General features: G+C 37.9%; 1 protein-coding gene across 2 annotated transcripts in view; it reads left to right on the top strand.

The window, feature by feature from the left end:
- MAP3K2 (mitogen-activated protein kinase kinase kinase 2) overlaps positions 1-15500 on the top strand; it is an 87246-nt gene extending 71746 nt beyond the window's left edge. Inside the window, exons 15-17 of one of the 2 annotated variants that reach the window (XM_005572879.4) lie at positions 1735-1864; positions 5460-5637; positions 6421-15500. In XM_005572879.4, the coding sequence (XP_005572936.2) occupies positions 1735-1864; positions 5460-5637; positions 6421-6646 (534 nt within the window). In that variant the 3' untranslated portion in view covers positions 6647-15500. Of the gene's footprint in view, positions 1-1734; positions 1865-2985; positions 3167-5459; positions 5638-6420 lie in introns of those variants that run through there. The other variant, XM_065525348.2, reaches the window with a different exon arrangement.
- Positions 15501-18580: the final 3080 nt, after the last annotated feature.

Below are 18580 nucleotides of genomic sequence, written 5' to 3' on the forward strand. Positions count from 1 at the left end.
GCCCGTTCCTTTTCAACTATCCACCTACTGTTTTTAGCACTGATAGTCATCACTAGAGTCTATAATTTCATTAGGAGTTATAAAATGTGATTTGTGACATCTGTCATTATGTATATTTTATTTTTTAATAGAGTACATCTAGTATTAATGATTTTCAAGGTGGTGATTGATATGTTTACTCATTTAAAAATACATGTATTTCCATAATTTTTGTTTTATTTATTTATTTTTGAGATGGAGTTTCGCTCTTGTTGCCCAGGCTGGGCAATGGCATGCTCTCAGCTCACTGCAACCTCTGCCTCCCGGTTCAAGTAATTCTCCTGCCTCAGCCTCCCGTGTAGCTGGGATTACAGGTGCACACCAGCACACCCAGCTAATTTTTGTATTTTTAGTAGAGACGGGGTTTCACCGTGTTGGCCAGGCTGGTCTCAAACTGCTGACCTCAGGTGATGCACCCGCTTCAGCCTCCCAAAGTGCTGGGATTACAGGCATGAGCCACTGCTCCCGGCCATAATTTTTATTTTTTGAGATGGAGTCTCGCTTTGTTGCCTAGGCTGGAGTGTAGTGGTGCGATCTCGGCTCACTTTAACCTCTGCCTCCCGAATTAAATCATTTCTCCTGCCTCAGCCTCCTGAGTAGCTGGGTTACAGGCATCCACCACCACGCCCAGCTAATTTTTTGTATTTTTAGTAGAGACGGGGTTTCACCGTGTTGGCCAGGCTGGTCTTGAACTCCTGACCTCAGGTGATCCACCCGCCTCAGCCTCCCAAAGTGATGGGATTACAAGCATGAGTCACCATGCCCGGCTGATACCTGTGTAATTTTTGTATTTTTAATAGACATGGGGTTTCACCCTGTTGGCCAGGCTGGTCTTGAACTCCTGACCTCAGGTGATCTGCCTTCCTCAGCCTCCCAAAGTGCTGGGATTACAGGCATAAACTACTGTGCCTGGCCTCTTCTGTATAATCCTACAGGTAGAGACACAGTAGACTGAACAAACAAGCCGTGCGGAACTGTAGGTGTCAGTAGTTGACTGGGCACCCTTGCTCCTTTCCATATGTGTGATTTACAAGTTTGGGTCCACAGAATTGCAAAATGCTCTCCCTCCAAGGATGGCTCATAAACAGTGGAAAGGACAAATGGTTAAATCTGTAAAATCCAAGGATTTACTTTCATGTGACAGAGTACACCGTTTACCAAAATTCAAGGAAAGGCAGAAACATTCGGATGTATTTTCCTGTCAAAAAAGGGATTTGTCCCTCAGGAAGCATTTTATTTCTGTCTTTTAAAGGGATGATTACTCAAACTTGTACATTGGAATCACTAGGGAAGCTTTTTCAAAATTCAAATACCTATGCCTCACTTCAGACTGATTCAGCTTTCTCAGAGATGGCACCTTATCCTGCCCTAAAAAACACTTGAGAAAATCTGAAGTTCTCCTTTTGTGTATGTTCTCATGTTTCGAACTTGAGTGTTGAGTTTTTTCTTATATAAAGAAAAAACTTTAAAATGTCATATATGTTCTTTCTAGTTATACCCATTCCTTTTCCTGAGAAAATCAGCAGATGTCAATAAAATACTTTAAAAACAGAATAAGAACAAAATAAATAAAATTCAAGTAGGACATGCTTAGACAAGTGAGATGAGAATTCCTGGCCTCTTTACCAATAAAGATTTAATAGCAGTTTTCATTTCAAACCATATACAGTAGTTGTTGTTGTTGTTTTCTCCTAGGGTTCAATTAAGGACCAATTAAAAGCATATGGCGCTCTTACTGAGAATGTGACTAGGAAATACACCCGTCAGATTCTGGAGGGTGTCCATTATTTGCATAGTAATATGATTGTCCATAGAGATATCAAAGGTAAGTAATGAGGTATTTTCTATTTTAAATAGACAGTTCTTTGTGAATGTGAATGAAACAAGTGATGTGGATAAGACATTTAACATTAATTCATCTATCTCTGAAACAGGGAAACAGTTCTCTTGCTTTCTTGTGAACTGCATCAGTGTTTTATCACACCAGTCCTGTCTCCCCAAATGGGTAGCTCTACTGTGGGGGCTCACAGAATCAGTAAAGTTTAAGAGACCATACAAGTGAGATCATGTTTCATACATATTACATAGGCATTAGGACAGGCTGGCCAAGAGTAGGAGCCCTGCTGCCAGGTGGCCTGATTCAGATTCGGGCTTTATCCACACTGTGTGACCTTGGACAAGTTACTCAGTCTCTCAGTTCCTCTTTCTTAAATGATGGAGATAACAGTATCCAGCTCATAGGATTCTCTAAAGGAGTAAATGAGTTAATGCATGCAATATGCTTAAAGTAGTGCCTGATACCTAAAAAGCTCTTAAAAGTTAGCTATGATGACATACTTTATCTTGAGATCAAATTTGAGCTAGGAGGAATGGATGTCACTAGCTTGGGAAAGAAGGAAGGGGGGGAGAAAAGAACCCCAAACTGAGCTCTGATGAACTCCAACTATGTCAAACTGACATCTTGAATGTGCTTCAAATCCTAGAGAGGGGAGGAGGAGTGGTTGGCAGTATGGCTGGGGCAGGGTCATCCAGATGGATGTTGAGGCTGGGTGGTGGCTGAGCATGCTGCTCTACCTTTGTGTATGTCTGAAAAGTCTCCTTAATAACTTACTTTTGACACATCCAAAATAAGTTTTTAGAAACTTATGCTGGAGCCTGGCTACCCATTTTCTCTTTAGCCCTTCTTCTGGGTAAGCATTGGTTCAACATTGGTGATTCCTCCCCAGAGACAGCTTCCCCTGTCTGTGACCTGCCTTGGACTGTTCCTTCCCCAATCAGAGCCCTGCTTGTAGCCAGTAAAAAATGGGCTTTGTTGTCCTTCCACTGGTTAAGTATTCTAGAGATGGTGGCTTTTTTGACAGTCTTTCTTAAAGTATTGGATGGTAGGAAATGTTAGACAGTGCTTTTTTAGAAGATCACTAATGTCATGGCATGTTTACACTTAAGGTGTGCAGAGAATGAACTCTGGACTATCCTCTGGAGAGAGGCTTTAGGGAACCATCATTGACTAGACTGGGGAATTTGCTGGGAGAACAGAAAGACAGGTACGGAAGCCCCATGATAGGGGTGGGGTCTCTTTATCCTCTCCAGTCTGTAAAGTAGCTTTTCTCCACTATTCACTCTCCTCCTTAGAGATCATTTTTTCAGAAAAGGGTAAGAGAACCAAGAAAATGAATATCTTTGTAATATAAAATATGATTAAGGTTATGGAAGACTTAAAAATAAGAAATGAAGTAAAATTTTAAAATTAAAATAATTAAAATTAGATAATAAAATAAATGGCTTATTTAAGAATAGGTAAAGAAAAAGTTAAAAATGAGAAGGTCCAAAGTAATGAAGGTTATGTGGAGAAAAATGAGAAGCGAAATGATTTATAAAAGACAGAAACTAGATTTATAATCCCAGAAAAAATAGAGTTTTTAAAATGGTAAGAGTGAAAATAGAGAATAAAAAACAAATTAGCCTAGTGCCCATAGCTTGGTTTTTTGTTTTGTTTTGTTCTGGTTTTTTGTTTTTGTTTTTTTTGAGACAGAGTCTCACTTTATCACCCAGGCGGGAGTGCAGTGGCATGAACTCAGTTCACTGCAGCCTCAGCTCTCTGGGCTCAAGTGATCCTTCAGCCTCAGCCCCCAAGTAGCTGGGACTACAGGCTCACACTACCATGCCCAGCTGATTTTTTTGTATTTTTTGTAGAGATGGGGTTTCACCACGTTGCTTAGGCTGACCTCGAATTCCTGAGCTCATGCGATCCACCCGCCTTTGCCTCCCAAAGTGCTAGGATTACATGTGTGTGCCACTGCACCTGGCCGATGATCTTGTTTTTTAATACTATTCTCCACTGAAAGGAACTAGGCCTCCTTGAGAAATGGCTGATTTTAGGACTGGTGCAGGAAATATACAAGATGAGCCTGGAGCATCTTCCAGTGCCAGAAAGCAAGAAAGTGCTCAAAAACAAAAGCAAGAATACAATGATGGGGGTATGGCAAAGGGACACAGAGCCAGTGGAAAGAAGCTCCAGTGGCTGAAACTGATAAATAGCAGGAGAATAAAGCATTACTGGATTATAACCCAGTGTATAAAACAAATATCCATGTTCATAGTGATGTAAATGAATGATTTAATAAATATGTGGGAGAGGGGAGACAAATCTCTTCTGCAGCATAACTCCAAATTTATGTAGCTACTCAGCCTGGAGCATAACTCTTTACTCCTTAACTGTGGGCTGTGTGTGGCAAATTTCTTCCAAAGTATGGAAAGGGTGGGGGACAATGACTTCACAGTGGAGAACCTGACAAACACTATCTCAAGCCAGGTGATCAAGGTCAGCATCAACAATGGTGTTGACAGTATGTGCCTTTAATATCGTATGATGAGAATGGCAGTTTACCTGTGGTCTTCCCCCAAAAAACTTACAGCCCCCATTATGAGAACATGGGACAAATCCTAATTGAGGGACATTCTACTGGTCCCTCAATTAGGGAAAACCTGACCCCAGTACACCTCAGAAAAACACGTGTCATCAAAAACAAGGAAAATTTGAGAAAGTATCCCCCCTAAGAGGAGCCTGAGGGGACATGATGACTAAGTATGGCGTGGGATCCTGGTTAGGATCCTGGATCCAGAAAAAGGGTATTAGGGAAAAACTGAGGAAATCTAAGCAAAGTATGAACTTGGTTAATAATATTTCAGTATTGGTTTATTAATTGTGGCAAATGTACCATACTATTAGTAATAGAGAAACTGGGTGTGGGGTTATATGGGAACTCTCTATACTATCTTTGTAATAATTCTGTAAATCTGAAGCTATCTAAAAAGTTTATTATAAAAGCTAATGAAATTTTAAATGAAAAGCTCAAAGCTTGCCTATCAGACATTTAAAATATTAAAAATTGAGATGTAAAATTAATATAAAGCAAGATTCAATATTAAGAACACTCTAAAATACAAGGTAACTAAATTTAAGTAATAGAGGGGGAAAATGCTTTTGATTATGAAGCACCCTAAGGAAGTTTCTGAGAAAAGGCTGGCTTCTCAGGGAAATAAGTTTCAGCCATGGGCTTCCTGCTTTATGACAGAGAAACTGGGGGCGTTCTTGGTCCTTCACTGAGCTTCATTCTTAGCCCTTTTCGCCTTTCTCCTCCTCATCACCCTCACCTCCAACCTGCACCAGTCCTTTTCAGTAGAAATGTCCTAGGTCCTAAACACACAGCTGACCTAAAAATGTAGTGTTCTTGCAGCAAATCCTTAATGAGCACCACCTATGTGACTAGCATTATGCCAGCTACTGCCAGAAGATGAAAAGCAGCCTAACTTTGGAGACAAATAGAAGAGTCTATGAAGTAATTCTGTGCCATTGTTCTTTTATACTGTATTCCAGATGGCCAATAAATTAATGAAATGAGGCAATTTCTTGTTTTTAGGGGCAAATATCCTGAGAGATTCAACAGGCAATGTCAAACTAGGAGATTTTGGGGCCAGCAAACGGCTTCAGACCATCTGTCTCTCAGGGACAGGAATGAAGTCTGTCACGGGCACACCATACTGGATGAGCCCTGAAGTCATCAGTGGAGAAGGCTATGGAAGAAAAGCGGACATCTGGTAGGTTTTGATATGAAGTTTGCTTGAAAACCATCCGCCGCCTTATGTATTTCCACCTGGGATTGAATTACTGAGGCAGATGTAAATGATCTTTTGTACTTCCAAAATAGGATTTAAGAATTGCAAAGATTAACACTGTATTAATTATGCCTTATTGAGGCTTATAATTGATTAAATATTTAGAATCCTTGAACCTGTCCTCCATTCTTTAGGAAGGATTTTGTCGTGAGCAAACCTCAGCATTAAAAAGCTTTTTGCTATTACAGAAGTAAATAAATAGTTACTTTGTTTGTCTAAAGACCTTTAAAAGTACTTCATCTTTGTTGTCAGTGTCTTATAATTCATTTAATCTTTAATTCTTTTATAATTTTAAGTCAGACCATGAAATGACCATTTTCTGCTTCCCACCCAGAAAAGACTTTAACAGACGTTCATTTTAGGCACCGGAAGGCCATTGATTTCCAATGCTTATATTCTTTGTAAGATAAAGACAAAAATTATTTTTAATGTCAGGTTAGAAATTATGTAAAACAAAAATAAGATGAATAATGTTCTTTGCCCAACCATTTGAATTAAGTGATAGTCATTAAATTGTTGTTTTAAATTGATTTTTATGTTTAAATTACAGTTTTACAAAATTAGAACTTTTTAATGAAGCTTTGAATTTGAAGTTAAGTCATATTTAAATATACATGGACTTAATGCCTGTTTCTCATTTTCTAGCTAACTGGCTTTCTTTCATGTTATTGTTTGTGTAATGTATTTCTTTTTGTTTCTTTTCAGGAGCGTTGCATGTACTGTGGTAGAAATGCTAACTGAAAAGCCGCCTTGGGCTGAATTTGAAGCAATGGCTGCCATCTTTAAAATTGCCACTCAGCCAACAAACCCAAAGCTGCCACCTCATGTCTCAGACTATACTCGAGATTTCCTCAAACGGATTTTTGTAGAGGCCAAACTGAGACCTTCAGCTGATGAACTCTTAAGGCACATGTTTGTGCATTATCACTAGCAGCCAGTAACCTCTCCTGTGCCTCTACCTAGCTCCCATCTATTCATTCACCTTCTCTCTGACTGCACTTTTCTTTTTTATAAAAAAAGAGAGATGGGGGAGAAAAAAAGACAAGAGGGAAAGTATTTCTCTTGATTCTTGGTTAAATTTGTTTAATAATAATAATAACCTAAATTTTTTATATTTAATCTTTTTTTCCCTTACAAGAACTTGAAACTTTTTTTTTTAATTTTTATAATGTACTGATGTGGTTCAGAGAGATAAAGCACTTTAGTACATAGTCACTCTTTTTAGTACAAACAAATCATTTGGAATACCTAAAGATTGTAGAGTCATTCCCTCTATCACTGACATATCAGTGGCGATGGGAAGACATGGAAAACAAGGAGAAGAAAATAATGTATAATTTGTAGTTTTTAGTGATAGTATTTAAAATATATCCTCATTTGTGGGGTTGAGCCCTAAACTTTAGGGTAGGTACTCAACTTAAAGAATATAGGTTTCTTCTTATATCTGTATTCTTTAGATCCTAACCTCTGTCTACCAACCTTTTTGCTCAGTAGGAGTCTTGATAGAAGATACGCATCTCTGAGAGGTATGTTTATTTGTTAATCCTAACCAGTATAATAAGCAAATACACTATAATAGATCCATGTTACTGGAATCTGTAAACTTGAGGGATAGCTTTCTGCTTAAACACACAGACACACACACACACACACACGGAAAACCTTTTATTTTAAAGTCAAGTCGTGAGCAAATCGAAATAAAAGACAAAAGGAGATCGCTCTTATCAAATGTGTGAGCAGTAGAAGAGACCACATTTGCCAGTCAGTAGAAATAATGAAAAAAATTTGGTGTTTAGTGTATTTTAAACTTGTTTTACTTGAGGGGGACGTCCCAAAATTAAAGGAATGGAGAAATAATCAAAATCATGTATACCATCTTCTGTTTCTAGCTCCTGATTCCCCATAGATAACATTCCTTAGGAACGAAGAGTTCAATTAGTAATATTTATGTGTTATGTCGGGAGATGAAACCTTTGTTCTTAGGATCACAGAATACTAAAGCACCTCCAAAAAAACAGGTATCATGTGAAACAGTGGTTGCCAAAAGTGGAGCGAGGATAATTTCACTAGGCATTTGGCAATTCTTAGAGACATTTTTGGTTGTCACAACTGGAAGGATACTAGTGGCATGAATTGGGAGAGGCCAGGGATGCTGCTAAATAGACTGTAATACACAAGGAAAGCAACCTCACCCCTCAAAGAATTACCCTGCCCAAAATGTCAGAAGTGCTGAGGTTGAGAAACCCTGATGTAAAGATCAGTCCCAGTTACAAACTGAAAACAGCTATTTACAAAGCAGTAAATGCAAGAAAGGAAAGGAAATTTCAAAGAGAAAGTGATGTAATGCAAATTGAGGATTTTACAAGATCAGCTACTGCTGCTTAAGTCAAGGGCGAATGATCTCAACAAGCAGCAAATAGCAATCACTTTACCAGCTGCATATTGCACCCACCTAGGTAACTCTTCCTTTTAGGAACAAACTGAATTGGAACACCGAGCCTTTTGAACTTAGCCATCTCTATATATACTTTCCTTAAAATTCATAATTTTGGGCAAAAAAAAAAACAACTTATCAAAACAAAGTTTTAACTACTAATGGGAAGGTTAAAAAGCTGCCAGGTATTTCTGGTACAATGTATGTACTAAGAGCAAGGACATTATTAAATGGAACAAGACAGCTGGGAAAGGCCCCACTATCTCTTAATAGAATTGTGCTACTATAAAACATGAAGATATCAGTAATTTGGCCACTTGCAGTTTTTTTCAGCATGTTAAAGCAAGTGCTAAGTACTTTATTTTTAAAGGTCTAGAAAACAATAGTCTTCCTGGAGGCCCCAAAATCCCTTTCATGGGATTCATAAGGGACTCAGGTATTCTTATTTTCTGCCAAAAGGTGTGCTTATTTAGGGACTCTTTTAAGATACTTTGTTTCTGAAGTTAGGTAGGTCTTGGTTTACTGTGCCAAGGTCCTACCTAGCATTCCCTGTAGGAATATTTGAAATTCCACTAGCTAGTCTAAGAAGTCAAAGCACAAAATTAGTTGTCAATGCTTCTCTCATACTCTTAAAATTGAAGCAGTTTGCAGGGAAGAACAAGAATGAGGTGCCCCTGCCTTGGTAAAGCAACTGCCAAATCTTGTTCTAGAAACAATCCCCAAGTGTGTGGATCTATTATAATTTCTTTATCTTTTATGAATGAGGGCATCTTTTCTACTTGAGCAAGATCATGGTCTCTGGACCAGTGGGCTTTTCCTTCATATCTGTCTTGTGTAGTTGTGCTTTTCCTTTGGCTCATTTTTGGTCTGTCAGGGTAACCAGCAGTGCAGAATATAAGACATGCTCTTTAGCGAGAAATCCGGTGAGACTGTAGAACCCAGAGCAAAACTGTTTTTTCTCAGTCTCTGTTTTCTTTTCTAAATGCTATAGAAAATAAAGGCACCTGAAAAGAAACTACTACTTTAACACTGCTGCGGAAGGCCTTTGCTGTATAAAACAAATATTATTAGCTATGGGAAAGTAATGTTCTTTATGTAAAGACTTAAAAATAGACAAGTAGTTTACAGAGTTATTATATAAAATATGATGTGAATTTATTTCAGACAAGTTGTGAAGGTACCAAAAACCACAATAAAAGTTAATATATATAAAAACTACTAGAACAAAAAAGCTTGAAGGTGTGGGGGCGGAGGGTATGGAAGACCAAAAGTAAATTTAAGAAAGAAAGTTTTGAAAGGAAACAGCTTCATTGGGGAAGTTAAATATAACACTCCGTTTTTTTTTTTTCCTTCTTTCTAATAATGGTATGGATCAACAAATGCAATTTGAACTTTTTAAGATAACTCTACATGTGTTTTGTTTCTTAAATGCACAATTGATTCTTCTATACTGTAATGCTTCTTTGCTGACGCTGGAAAATGGTCAGACTGCTGACTTTGTGCCTTTAAAATGCATTCTGCTTTGACAGTGGCAGACTTTTTGGTGCTGGAGAAGATTCACTAGCAGTCTTATATGTGCTTTTCAGGAAATATCTTTCTACTTAAGGCCTTGAGAGATTCAAAGTGGCATAACTTAGGCTTGGACCAAATATAAGATCTTTTACATTGCAAAGTGTTGTATTGAATAAAAGGGTTAAAAACTATTATAATGACTAGGAAATTTTGATGGGTTGGTAATTATTTAAAATGTATTTAAAATTATACAGACTGAAAATTTCAGTATGAATATCTTGAAAATTTTCAGCACTTTTCCTTGTTTACAAAACATCTTTCTAACTTAAAAAAATTACTATTGCCTTAGAAAGTTTTAAAAGGCACAGTTACCCTTACATAATATATATAAGGAATTAAAATATTAATGCATTTGCTGAACTATAAAAGAAAATTTTAAACCTTAATTTCAGAGTAAATTGAATTGGCTTTCACTTGAGAGTCTTTACCTTATTCCCAATAGAAACTGCATTAAAAAGATGAAACTATTTCTTTCCATTAAGTTTCTGCTACTCCAGTTCTTATATATGTCAGATCTGCTCTGTAGTATTTCTGATGGAGCTGTTACAAGATATGTGAAATCACTTAGAAAATAAAATCAGATGTGAATAGTTTAGCAGGATGACCAAGCTAGATGTAGACTCCTTGGTCTATGGCAAGGTTCTGTGCCAGTGATTTTATTTGGAGTCTGGGAACTGATAGCTTGATATAAAATCACCTGGTGTCAATTAAATATACAAATCTGTCTTTTTTAATAGAACGAATCTTCTTCATTTGTTTATTCAATAATTGTAACTTACTATGTCAGGTACTAAATTAACATCCTTATTAAGGAGGTCACAGTCTAGGAGGAACATGGGCAAGCAGTTACTTACTTTATGGCATACGCTAACTCTGAAAGTTCAGCAGTGATGTTTTAAAATGTTATTTTTTATTAAGTAAGGGAAAAGCAATTTTAGGTAATCATTGGCTGTTATAAACTGAAATGTCATTGACAACAGGGATTAGAGTAAAAGTGTCCCCAAACTGGGGGGATCACCTCCCCAACCAGGTCACATAGCATCTCTCTCAGGACCCCCTCTTACTGCAAAACCCAGCCTCTACTCAACAGTTCCGGTGATGGGGAGCATTTATTCCATAATAGTGTTTTTTTGTTCGTTTTTTTCTCCCAGTGTCTCTTTTAAAGAAAACATACTTTATTTTGGTCTAAATTGTGAAAATACCCAAAACATTTGATAGAAATCGAACTCTGTCAACAGTGTTATTTATACTAAGATCAGGACAGTTTCTTGAGATCATATTGTTTTATTACTAAGTTTGGCCTTTGTTTTACAAATGTAATGTTCATATTTATTTGAATTTTAAGATTGGTTAAATGTTAATGAAAAGCAATCCAATTGTTAATTTTTAGTAGTGCCTTTTCTCTGTATGCCTTAATTTTATTTTATATTAATAATTCAAGTTACCCACCAAAATGAAGATTTTTTCCAAAATCAGTAGGCTTCACAAGTTCATTTGGCCTTAGACTGTGTATTGGTCCTTAAATGTTTCTTAATGCCTGCCTCCTCCTACCCTTTTCTACCTCCTTTTTTTTAAATAAATAATAAATGTTAGGAGAGAAACATTAGGATTTGTCTGTGATAGACACGGTGCAGCTTCCACTAGACATGAATTCCCAATAAGCGTAGAAAGAGGTATTCTCGTTCTAAAGAGACATGTAAATGTTTTCTGGGTTGAATACTTGATTTTCAGTCACATTGGCACTGTCCAAGTTCTTGGTGTATTATTATTGTTCAGTTATGATTTTCATGGTAGAGTTACAGTACTTGTTTTTGCCCTAAGGAAGTCATTCACATGGTTTACAAATGTTAAGGCAATGAGACAGGACAGTGAGTAGGAAACCCAGGGATAGCAGATTCTAGTCCTTAATGCTCAGCTAACATTTTCGCTAATAGTCTAAGTTACTTTTCTGTGAAGTGTGTGCATGTGCGCCTGTGTGTGTGTGTGTGTGTGTGTGTGTGTGTGTGTGTGTGTGTGTGTGTGTATGGTGGTGAGTTGGAGGCAGGGGTAGGAAGGAAGAAGGGGAAAGGTATGAGTGTTTGATTTAGCTCAGTTTCTGGTTTTGGAAGAACAACTCAAATGTATGACCTACTGATGACATACAGTGAGTGTAGTCATCCTTGGGTAGGAACACCAGTACATTTTCCACAAGTAGCTAGTATAAATGATTGTATAATAATGATATTGATTATAAATTGCCATACTCTTGGTTGCTAAAAGTAGATTAAAACTCAATTTGTGTATATGTATAATAATCTTATATATAATTCTTAAATAGAAAGTAATTGATTTTACATAGTTCTTCCTGAACTTTTTGGAGCTGAAATTCTGCCAAATATTATCAAAATAAGCTTCCTTAGCTTACCAAGTATTCACAAGGAAATTCTCTTATACCTCTTTTTGGTTGGCTAGGGGAAGCATGCTATGAAGCAGTTGTTCCTGCTTCATAGTTGTCTTTGGCTTGGCTTTGACTTCTGCCATGGTTTGGACGGGATCCCATGGTAGGTGTGGGAAGTACTGGCCTCCCATCTCCCCATACTCACCTTCCAGAGCTGTTGATGGACATGAGCTCTTGGGGGAGCCTAGAGATTCTTTTTTCAATGGTCATGTAAGCATTCAAGGTTGAGCTTCAGAAAGATGAGGGAGGAGTCATAGCTACAGTAAAGAAAAGAACACATTTTATCTGTTGCCTGTATACAGTCTCATAGAATTCTTCATATTTTTTATAATTGTGCATTTTAATTGACAGTCATATGGTATTTTTGTTAATAACAGCAAAGGCATTAAATCGGTACCATTGTTCCTTCTGCCTGATGACTTCTTGTTTGTAACACAATCTGTATTATCAGAATCACTTTAAACCAAAGCTTTTATATTCCCTGTACACATAGCCAAAATAATTAGCACTGTTACTTCTGTCCACTTGTAAGCTAATAGTGTAAAAATTATAAAGCAGATACTAGTGGAGTTTGTATTCTGGTATATCCTTCAAGGAAAAGGACAGGTGATCAGTGTTTGCATTTAGACATGCAGAAGTTACTTCCACTTTTGAGGAACTATGTAGACATGAATTTAAGCTTGTACATGTGCCAGTCTTGTTAATGTCACTTGACCACCAATGCACATAGACAGACATTAACGTCTGATGCCTCAGGTTGGTGGCGTACTTTCTTCCTAGAGTCTTGACATTTATGAACTTGCGTTTGACTTGAGGGGCATTTCAGCAAAGCTGTGAGGAAAAGTAAGTTCCGGACTGATGTCTGCTTTGTGCCATAGACATTTTGGAACAGAAGGAAGTGTCTGCTTCTACTATATGTGCAGGACTTGTCCCCAAATAATTTCTGAATCCCTTAATGCAGTTGAGAACAGTAAAATTCATGACCATACCAAAAAGCACTTTTAAGTTCACTTATTTTTAAATATTCTTTTAGAATTTATTTTTTGAAAGCATATGTAACTAGTGATGATTTTAGCATTAGCTTTACTTGGAGGAGAGAAGTAACAAAATTACATCTGAAACTCTATTAGATAGATACAAAATGGATTTGATGTATTCTTACTTTTCCAAAGAATTTTTTCCATCTGGAATAAGAAGAGAGGATTAGTTGAAACATCTGAGCTGGAGAGGCTTATGGGCAAAAGGAAGTGTGCCAAACTCTTGCAATACACGCTATTCAATTGAAAGTACAGTGTCTAAGGATAAAAATACTTCTTTAAAAACCAACAGTTGTTTTAATGCAATCTTAATTAGTAAATGGTTTACATTTTTTCTATTGTTATTGGTTTTAAAATTTTGCTACCCTGAATTCTGAAATATTATAAGAGTTAATACCAAAAATACTTTTAATGTCTGACATCTCTTACATTTCACATGGTTCTTTTTATTCATTGTAAATAAAAGTAAACTTGGATAAATTTGAGAATAAACTTTGAGTTGTTGCAAACTATGATTATCAATTTGTAAATTTACCCTTTGACATAATAATGTACATTTTTAAATGTAGCCATTAAAATCTCTATATTTAACCTATTGGTTTCTCTCTGTAAATGTTTCTAATCTCAGTTGAATGCTGGGCAGTTTATAATTATGTACAAAGGGTTTTTTTCCTATTAAGATTGACATTTTTGCACATTTTTGGAAATGTTTAATTTATACACTGATTTACTACTCTGACCAATAATTGTTGATGAGTGTATGAGCATCATGAATGCGTGCATTGAACTACTGTCTGTGTCTTTATGTTTTAACTTCTTTCAAGATGTAGCCATCAGTTACTGCACTGCTATTACTGACTTAAATGGACCTTTTTGCTTTTACAGACTATACTTATCTATGGTTCTTTGTTGAAGAACTCAGGAGTTCAACATTAATAGAAATTAGAAAATTTTATAATGTATTATAATCCATTACTAAGTTGAAAGTATGCTCTGTGTAGCAGGGGATGTATGTTTGTGTGGAGATTTTTTTTCTGTCTGTAGGCACATGTATATATCCCAGTAAGTTCTTACTTTCATTTCATTTCTACATTTTTATGAACTTGTTTTATAAGGGTACTATTTAGTTGTGATAATTAAATATATATAAAAGCTTTCTGAGAGATTATTTACTATATGAATATATTTTCAGCTGGCTGATCAAAAGTATTTTTAAAATTTTGTTTTTAACCATTCAAAATGTATTTGTATTTTCAGAATTGAATGCAAATCATACTTAGAGCCCAATTAAAATACTCTTGCAAGAAAAAGCATTAAATTCTCTTTAAGAGAATTCTGTGAAATGCAAATTAAGGGGAAAATAGGTTTTAAGCAGTAGCAAAAACACACCGCTAAAAATGGCCTTTGAATTCTCAGAGCTATGGAAAAATGTGAGAAACTAAATTGTCTCGAGATGTCAAGATTTTTCTATCTCCAGTTGCTGTTGGCCTGTCCTACTGTTGTCTTTGAATATTTCCTGTATTCTACCCCAAAATATTTCAACTTTTAGTTTTTCTATCACTGGGCAAGGTCAGACTGGGTTTATAAAACAGTATATTGGCATATTGTGATTCTTTGTAATTGACTATAAATTGGTTTTGAAATGTCCAAACATTCGTTGTGTCTTTATATTGTACTGTGTGTTTTAAGTAACCGGCAGAAAAAGAATTGGAAATGAAATTTCCAATCAGACAATGTTGTATTAAAGAAAACTTTGTTTTAAATATGCGGTACCATGTAAAATTACTCATGTTAGGAATAAAGTCCACTGTTGAAGTCGAATGTCACTAAGTTTATGATGTTAAAAGGAACCGGTGTGATTAGGAAAACCTAGCAGAAGCCAGATATAGTGTGGTACGTGCCACATTTCATGCACATTTTGATTTTGTGTTGTCATTCAAAATTGTGCTTGTAAAAATGTATACTATTTCTGAGTTTTATAATTTCTAGGTACTTGTTTTTTCTTGCTGGTAAATAGCTTTTTTTAAAAATCTAATATAAAAGAAACCATGTTTATATTTTGTTAGTGATCAATGACTTTGTTTATATGGAAATTTGTATATCGTTGGCACACATTTTGTTTAGGTTTACATGCATGAAGGCCTGCAATAATTAGCACAATGAAAATTGCTTTTTCTTACATGTTCATTTTTTTGAAAGATTGTGGTGCAAAGGCTTACTCTAAGTAACCTTCTGGACTTACGGAATGAATATAAATGAATGGCACTTTGAGTGTTAATAAAGCTAATATTTATTTCCACTGTGATTGGTTTTTCCAGATCTATTCTTGGACACATTTTATTTACAGTTATTCCCTCCTTGCTTGAGTTGAGCACCCTCTAGGAGACCAAGCACAGACAAATCTAAAAACAATGAAACTAAACTAAATCTTTCCAGTATCTAAGTCTATAATGTTCTACCCAACTTGTAGTATATCTTTGGCTGGACATCTTGATTTCCTAAATCAGAACTAATGATGATTAAAAACAAACACAAACCCTACTATCAAACCTACTGAGTTTAAGGAACGGTCTCTCACATGGTGTTGGAGATTATTTATTTATTTATTTATTTGAGACAGAGTATTGCTCTGTCGCCCAGGCTGGAGTGCAGTCGCGCCATCTCAGCTCACTGCAAGCTCTGCCTCCCAGGTTCCCGCCATTCTCCTGCCTCAGCCTCCCGAGTAGCTGGGACTACAGGTGCCTGCCACCACGTCCAGCTAAGTTTTTGTATGTTTAGTAGGCACGGGGTTTCACCATATTAGCTAGGATGGTCTCCATCTCCTGACCTCGTGATCCGTCTGCCTGGGCCTCCCAAAGTGCTGGGATTACAGGCGTGAGCCACCGCGCCCGGTGGAGATAATTTAACACTTTGCTATAGAGGGCAACTTAACACAACCTCAGAATTGAAATCTCAAAATCAGAATCAGAAACCTCAGAATAGACTGGGTATGGTGATCCCAGCACTTTGGGAGGCCGAGGTAGGCGGACCGCTTGAGCTCAGGAATTTGAGACCAGCCCGGGCAACATGGTAAAACCCCGTTTCTACAAATACTACAAAGATCATCCAGGTGTGGTGGTGCATGCCTGTGGTCCCAGCTACCCAGGAGGCTGAGGTGGGCAGATCGCTTCAGCCTGGGGGAGAGGTTGCAGTGAGCTGAGATCGCACCACTGTGCTGCAGTCTTCATGACAGAACCAGACCCTGTCTTAAACTTCAGAATCTTGTATATCCTCTGATCCAGCAATTTATATCTAGGAATTAACCTGTGGAAATAGACTGTGAAGGTTGTAAGTTGCATCTATAAATTCCAAACTTGAAACTCTAAATGTCCAACAATAGGGGCTATTGTAACAAAGTACCACAAATTGGGTGGCTTGTAATAAAACATTTATTGTCTCACAGTTATGGAGGCTAGAAGTCTGAAATCAAGGTGTGAGTAGGACCATGCTCCTGAAACCCATAAAGGAGTCCTTCCTTGCCTCTTCCAACTTATTTTTTATAGTTTAGAAATTGGGTCTCACTATGTTGCGCAGGCTGGCTTCAAACTTCTGGGCTCCCACCTCAGCCTCCCGAGTAGCTTGGACTACATGTGCTCCACGGCGTTGTGTCCAGCTGCCTCTTCCGACTTCTGATAGCATCCCTTGGTCTGTGGCAGCATAACTCCAATCTCTGCTTCCATCAGCACGTGGTGCTCTTTGTGTGTCTATCGACACAAATGTGTGTGCTCCCCTTTTTATAAGGGGACCAGTTACTGGATTAAGGCCCACCCTAATGACGTGATTTTTAACTTGATTACCTCTATAAAGACCCTGTTTCCAAATAAGGCCATATTAAGAGGTAGTAGGGGTTAGGACTTCAAAATACCTTTTTGGGTCAGGTGCAGTGGCTCACGCCTCTAATATCAGCACTTGGGGGGCCAAGGCAATGGACAGCTTAAGTCCAGCAGTTCAAGACCAGCCTGGGCAACATGGCGAAACCCCATCTGTACAAAAAAAAAATACAAAGAGCCAGGCATGGTGGCATGCCTGTAGTCCCAGCTACTTGGGAGGCTAGGAGGGAGGATCACTTGAGCCCAGGAGGTCGAGGCTGCAGTGAGCCCAGATTGCACCACTGCACTCCAGTCTGGGCAACAGCAAGACCTTGTCTCAAAAACAAAAAATAACTTTTTGAGGGGTGGGGGACACAATTCAACCCATAGTCTGTCCTCTGGCCCCTAAAACTTCATATCCTTCCCACATGCAAAGTATATTCACCCCATCTCGACGTCAACAAGAGTCAGCCATTCCAGCATCAACTCCAAGTCCAATATCATCTAAATACCAGTTCAAATCTTATCACTGAAATCATCCAAATCAATTGAGGCTGGGTAAGGTTTCCTGGTGGGGCAAATTTCCTTTCTATCTATGAACCCATGACAGCAGTAAGTTATAGGATTTTAAGGCTTGAGAATAATCCTCAATGGCTTGATGCTCTGTTCCTCAGGACCCACTGGGGCTGCAGTCCTACACCCTCAGAACTGAGGAGGTGGTGGCAGTGGGTTCAAACCCAAGCCTGTCCCCTTCAGTCGCATGGTGGCGGAAGCAGGCTCACTGGCCTCTGAACTGCCCCTGCCAATCCTTTTCCTACCTGTGGAATCCTGGAAGTCCAACAGCCTTCCTTCATTTCATCCCATCTATGTACCCCAGTCAAAACTGTCCAGGTTTCTGTGGAGATGGGTGATTGGGTCTATAAGCCACGCACCTAATCTCTTGCAAATAAATGGTTGTCCACATCCTTAGTGTTTCTCCAGAACATACTTTCTCTCTCTCTCTTTTTTTTAAACAATGTGAGTACGCTAAGAATGATCCAAATCTTCAAGTTCTGGTTTCTTTTGTTGAACAATTCCACCTTCAGTGTATCTCTTCTCACATTTCATTATAAGCAGTAAAGAGAAAGCAGGCCTTTTTTTTTTTTTTTTTTTTTTTTTTTTTTTTGAGATGGAGTCTTACTCTGTTGCCCAGGCTGGAGTGCAGTGGCATGATCTCTGCTCAGTGCAACCTCTGCCTCCTGGGTTCAAGAGATTCTCCTGCCTTGGCTCCCTGAGCAGCTGAGACTACAGGCGCGCGCGACATCATGCCCAGCTAATTTTTGTATTTTTAGTAGAGACGGGGATTCATCATATTGGCCAGGCTGGTATTGAACTCCTGACCTCATGATCCTCCACCTCGGACTCCCAAAGTGCTGGGATTACAGGAATGAGCCACCGCGCCCGGCCCAGGCCTCACTTTTAACCATTACGTAGAAAATGGTTAAAATGTCCTAGCTTATCACTTACAAGCTCTACTTTCCACCCAACAGAATACAAT

Source organism: Macaca fascicularis, chromosome 12, assembly GCF_037993035.2.
Source record: "Macaca fascicularis isolate 582-1 chromosome 12, T2T-MFA8v1.1".
NCBI lineage: Eukaryota > Metazoa > Chordata > Mammalia > Primates > Cercopithecidae > Macaca > Macaca fascicularis.